Source organism: Tachypleus tridentatus, chromosome 10 (assembly GCF_004210375.1).
Source record: "Tachypleus tridentatus isolate NWPU-2018 chromosome 10, ASM421037v1, whole genome shotgun sequence".
NCBI lineage: Eukaryota > Metazoa > Arthropoda > Merostomata > Xiphosura > Limulidae > Tachypleus > Tachypleus tridentatus.
Genome location: NC_134834.1, coordinates 16,757,384 through 16,763,347, shown reverse-complemented (window position 1 = coordinate 16,763,347; position 5,964 = coordinate 16,757,384). Strand labels below are relative to the sequence as shown.

The 5,964-nt window shown below is 36.1% G+C and overlaps 1 protein-coding gene across 1 annotated transcript; it reads left to right on the top strand.

Annotated features, from left to right (window-relative positions):
• The first annotated feature begins 402 nt into the window (after positions 1-402).
• Positions 403-4,945, top strand: LOC143228801 (uncharacterized). The gene is made up of 3 exons (XM_076460164.1): positions 403-1,291; positions 2,303-2,477; positions 4,464-4,945. Exons 1-3 carry the CDS (start codon positions 1,112-1,114, stop codon positions 4,637-4,639), a joined length of 531 nt encoding a protein of 176 aa, XP_076316279.1. The 5' UTR covers positions 403-1,111; the 3' UTR covers positions 4,640-4,945.
• The last annotated feature ends 1,019 nt before the right edge of the window (positions 4,946-5,964 follow it).

The following is a 5,964-nucleotide window of genomic DNA, read 5'->3' as shown; positions in this document are numbered from 1 at the left end:
AAAACATTTTACTCGGTAAATCGCATGCAATATTTTGTGAAAAAGGCTTAATAACTAGATAAGATGAATTACAGGATCTAGTATATACTAATATATTGTGAGAGGCGATATGTGTTTAAACAAAAGTTCAGGTTTGGATGGAAATGTGTTTTGTACACCCACTTGATTTTCAGAAGTACAAACGATTTTCCATGTTACACTCCTTTAAAGAAAATAAACGAAACTTATAAAGCACCATTTACATTTCTATACGCGAAATTGAAGCAAAGTTTTAATTTCAGAAAAGAGAATAAAACGTAGTTGGTACGAAGCGTTGAACCACGCCCAGGAGGTGTGTACAGATCAGTCTATAAATATCGCTCAGAATTCTAGGACCAAAATAAACTGGTTTCGGTAACTGACTCGATGCGCTGTTTTTTCTTCGTATAAAGCTAAATTTGGAAATCGAAATACGAAGGATACAGCGTGAATTACTAAGGAAGGGTGAATATCAGTCCTAGGGAAGTTAACACCATAGAAGAGTTGGCCAGTAATATATCATAGTATAATTTCCAAATATTTCTACAAAGTTGAAATTAGGACCGATGAACGTTCTTTATTATTATTAAATGTATAACGGAACTTGATTTCTTTGTAATTGTCGCAAGGAGCATATTTACTGACATGAAATTGTTGAGTATGCGTTTCAGTTTAATTAACCAAACACTGCTGTTTTAAAACACAACCATGTCGCAGCTCGAAGTTTGGACAAGACGGAGTAAAAAGCCGTAGCAGAAGTAACATTTCTGAATCGAGTCCTATAAATGTACCAGAATACGATGGATATCTGATCTCTCTCCAAGACAAGCTGCTTTCTGAATGTTTCAACCTGACAACGATTGCTGAGTGGGACAAAGCTCGTGTTCTGGAGGTTGGGTGTGGCTGTGGGGACACGACTCGTCAACTAGTTGATCGGTTACCTATTATTCGTGACATTTTAGGGTTAGATTCAGACTTGGATGCCATCGATTATGCCTTTTCGGTTCACGCTGATGAAAAACTAGACTTCGCTAACGTGAAAATTGACGACATTAGTACATTTGACTTGAAATGGGGTAGCAAGTTTGATTGGATGTTTTCAACTCACGCTCTACTATGGGCACGTGAACAGTCAACAGTTCTCAGGAACTTAATGTGGTGTCTGAAACCTGGAGGCAAATGTTTTATTGCTGTTCCAGCAGGAAAACCTCCAGATCTTCATGCAGCACTAGTTAAAGTATTCAAATCTTCTTCTTGGAGCAAGTATTTTGTGGTAAGAATTTTTTGTTATTAGGGCTGAATATAATAAACAGACAAGAAAAGGGAAATAAAATATCGCGCGTATTGTTCGTTGCTGAATATAATTATACAGTAGATTTTTGCTGTTGAAAGTATATTTTTATATGCTCCGATGTAGCATAATTGTACAGAATGTTTTACATATAATACTAGTAATATCTGTGACTCAACAAGGTTTATAAGTTAATTAAAAAGCTATAATTAATGTATAAAAAAGGTTGACTCAATTATGTGTTATCATTTTTTGCTCGAACAAGAAGTGGCTCATTTGTTTATATTTCAGAATGACAACTATCAGAAATAGCACAGGCATCATCTACGTGATATATATGCGTGTGTGTGTGTGTGTGTGTTTGTTTGTGTACTGAGTTTGATTTCAGAAACAAACGAAACATTCAATGTGAACATTGAATTACTGAGTCAATGCGATTTCTCGCGCATGCATCCCTTTTCAGAGTACATATATATGCACACACACACACGTGCGCGCACAAATAATTAAAGTCCGTGCACTTTAGTGAAATTTCTTTTTATTTCAGAAGGGAGGAGTATGAAAAATTAACCCTTTAGCTCAGTCGGCAGATGGCTTGCCTGGTGCACGAGGGATTCCGAGTTCGAGAACTACAGAAATATGTCTACTGTAGCAGAACGTGAAAATAACACATTTAGTTTCTAATATTGGAGTAAGGAACAGCTGAAATCCTGTCGACGATATATCTCAAACAAGTTGTTTAACAATTCAATTTTGGTTCGTGTTAGCTGTACATACAAATGATCCTAGTTACAGCGTATTGATAACATTGGTTATCAGTTGAGTTCGTTGGGCGAATGCACTTATTTCGGACTCAGAAAAACAAGGCAAAATATTTACCGTTTTCGGTTAAGCATCCATCCTCGAAGTAATAGTATGCTTAGCATGTTAGCAGATCCACAATCTGCCTTGAAATTGTTTCTAATGTGTGTGTTTTTTTTCTTTTTGAGACAGACGGTTTCAGATCTGGTTGTGGATTTGATAGACGATAATTGTAACCGTCTCTGGTTTCATCATCCACATGCTGACCGAGTTTATTCTGCTCTCTTGGATCAAACGGGTTACCAAGTGTTGAAAACCAAACTTGTTGACTTCTGCTACAGTTTTACCGACGACGACGAGTACAAAGGTAAACCTTTGTTGTTGCTGTTGTTAATTTAGCTACTCCAGAGCCATCTCTTAACCGTCTCTAAATCAGAATTGATAGACTAGACGGAAGAGATCTAGTTGGTTTGTTTTGAATTTCGCGCCAAGTTACACGAGGGCTATCTGCACTAGCCGTCCCTAATTTAGCAGTGTAAGACTAGAGGGAAAGCAGCTAATCATCACCACCCACCGCCAACTCTTGTGTTACTCTTTTACCAACAAATAGTGGGATTGATGGTCACAGTATAACGCTCCCACGGCTGAAAGGACGAGCGTGTTTGGTGTGACGGGGATTCGAACCCGCGACCCTTAGATTACGAGACCAGTGCCTTAACCATCTGGCCTTACTGGACTAGAGATCTAGTTAACATCACCCACCGCCAATTCATAAGATACTCTTTTACAAATAAAAAGTCGTATTAATCATAACATTATAACGCCCCCACAGCGTGTTTTAGAGACGGTATTCGATCTCGCGACTCCCAAACTACGATTCGGAAGCCAATTCTATGTAAATCAGACAGTTAACTTAAGTACAAAATAATTTTATTTCTAGCAGATGTTATTTCTTAAAGTTTTACAAACTCGTTTATAATTAATAAAATTTAATTTTCATTTTGCGTCGCATTTATAGAAATCACTCAACGACAAAATATTTCTATTTTTCATAATATTTAATATTTTTTCTATAATTTTTTTTTCAAAATTATTTGGCCTGGCATGGCCAGGCAGTTAAGGCACTCCCCTCGTAACGCCGGGGGGCGTTATAATGTGGCGGTCAATCCCACTATTTGTTGGTAAAAAAGTAGCCCAAGGGTTTGCTAAATTAGTGACTGCTAGCGCAGATAACCCTCATGTAGCTTTGCGCGAACTTCAAAACAAACCAATCAAAATTATTTAGTATTTTAGAAACTTCTTTACGAAAAGGTGCGTAATAGACCATCTTAATTATGCCCGCCATAGGTACTGACTCCTAAACTTTTATGTTATAAGCCTTCAGGCTTAAAGTGTTAATCTGACAGAACAGGCACTGGTTTATATTGATTAAATAAAATCTAATCTCAAACCATTTGGAAAGCTGGATTTATGTTTTATACTATTACGTGTGCTTGGTATTTTTTTTGTAACCACATGATTTATTTAATACAGTACCCATAAAGAAAAACTCAAATAATATAACATTGTTACTCCATGTTCATTGCAGTTACTAAATATTTTGATAAAGCAGTGAAAAATTAACGATTATATTTTTTTTATTTACCACTCGATTCCATAGGGCCGCAATCTCTTGCGGTTTCATGAGCAAGTATTTAAGTGAGCAGGTTGTTTGCCCACTGCACCGAGCCGTCCCTAATTTAGTAGTGTAAGACTAGAGGGAAGGCAGCTAGTCATCACCACCAACCGCCAACTCTTGGGCTACTCTTTGTACCAACGAATAGTGGGATTGACCGTTACATTATAACGTCCCCACGGCTGGAAGGGCGAGCATGTTTGGCACGGCGAACCCGCGACCCTCAGATTACGAAGCGCACGCCTTAACACGGTAGGCCATGCCAGGCCCAACGAATATATTAACTAAATTATATTATTAAACCGTTTTAGTGTTAGTTATTGTTTTAATTTGTTTAATACTGCGATTAAGAAATTATATTAATAAATGTTTTTATTGCTTGGTTTTTAATTGTCTAACGTAGTAAGTAAAAACGCATAATATATTCTACAAAACATTAAACCCTTTTTTATTATTCATTATTTTAACTTGGTTCTGCTGCAGTGGAGAAAATACAGTAATAAATATTCTTCTAATCGTTTGGTTCGATATCTAAGTATGACAAGTAAAACGAGGTAATATAATGTATAATAATATTTTTACCTGTCAAATAAAAGAATTATAGTAAACTGCGATTACTCATTTACGGAAGTTAAAAATACGATTATTGAAGTTTTTTGTTTTTATTTTTTTCCACAGAATGTGTTAAGTCGCTTTTTAAACAGCTGATTCAAGTCATACCGGAAGGGAAACAACACGTGTTCACCAAAGAAATGTTGAAAGTTGCCCTAAAGAACGTCAAAAGGGATAAACATGGGAATGTTATCTGGAATATTAATTATGCTGTGGTTGTTGCTAAGAGACCAGAACTCTGAAAATAATAATGTGATTATTGAACATCACCCTTTTTTCTTTTTTGATCCTATAACCATGAAAGAACGTACCCTGACCATTTCAAGGGTCGAAAAGACGTGAAATAATAATAAAAACGAAATCATTTGTACAAGCAAAAGACGTCAAACAAGAACAGCATAAATACGTAGCTTTAATATCCCGAATATATCGAATATATATATATGTGTGTTAGAAAAAAACCTTTGGAAAAGGATAAAATACAAAATATTAATTTGTATTAAAACACTTATTAATAAAAATGTGAAAGAAAATTATATAGGAAGAAATGTACCCAACTATGTGTTAGTTCTTGTATCAAACTGATGTAAAGAGGCTTAATTCGCATTTTGTTTAGGGTTAGTCTTTGAATTGTAAACCAAATCTGCATAGTCTTGTTTCGTTTTTTCAATTTCGCGCAAAGCTACACGAGGGCTATCTGCGCTAGCTGTCCCTAATTTAGCAGTGTAAGACTAGAGAGCAGCTAGTTATCACTACCACTGCCAACTCTTGGGCTACTCTTTTACCAACGAATAGTGGGATTGACCTTCACATTATAATGCCCCACGGCTGAAGGGCAAGCATGTTTGGTGTGAAGGAGATTAGAACCTGCAACCCTCAGAATACGAGTCGAGCGCCCTAACCACCTGGTTATAATGTTATGATTAATACTACTTTTAGTTTATAAAAGAGTATATTATGAGTTGGTGGGCCAGGTGGTTAAGGCACTGGACTCTAATCTGAGGGTCGCGGGTTCGAATCCCGTCGCACTAAACATGTTCGCTCTTTCAGCCGTGGGGCGTTATAATGTGATGGTCAATCCCATATCTGTTAAAAGAGTAGCCCAAGAGTTGGCGGTGGTAATAACTAGCTACCTTCCTCTAGTCTTACACTGCTAAATTATGGACGGTTAGCGCAGATAGTCCTCCTGTAACTTTGCGTAAAATTCAAAACAGAAAAACTAGATGATATTTAACGGTCGATTTTTTTTACGTAATTTTGTTCTTTCTTTTCTGCACAGATATGTCATACTAAGTTGATAATAAATTTGAAATTTATTTTATTAGTTCCACCTCAAGTGAAATTACAAATAGAAATCTTCTGTTTTTAAATTCCTAACTAGTTCATTTTCATCGAAATGGAGATAAAATGCTCTTCGACCGTGTTTTGGTCTTATTTATTTTTAATCGTATAAATACTGAAACATTTTCTAAACCAGATATTTAAATCTTTTATGGAAGCACGTTTTTGTAAGCATGTTAAACGTTATATTCTTTAACACAGGCACACTGATAACAAAACATTTTGT

Bases quoted from the DNA above. Each gene is read 5' to 3' on its own strand.
- LOC143228801 (XM_076460164.1), top strand. From the start codon at position 1,112: ATGTTTTCAACTCACGCTCTACTATGGGCACGTGAACAGTCAACAGTT. The intron at 1,292-2,302 runs GTAAGAATTTTT...TTTTTGAGACAG, and splicing joins CTTGGAGCAAGTATTTTGTG to ACGGTTTCAGATCTGGTTGT. The intron at 2,478-4,463 runs GTAAACCTTTGT...TTTTTTCCACAG, and splicing joins CGACGACGACGAGTACAAAG to AATGTGTTAAGTCGCTTTTT.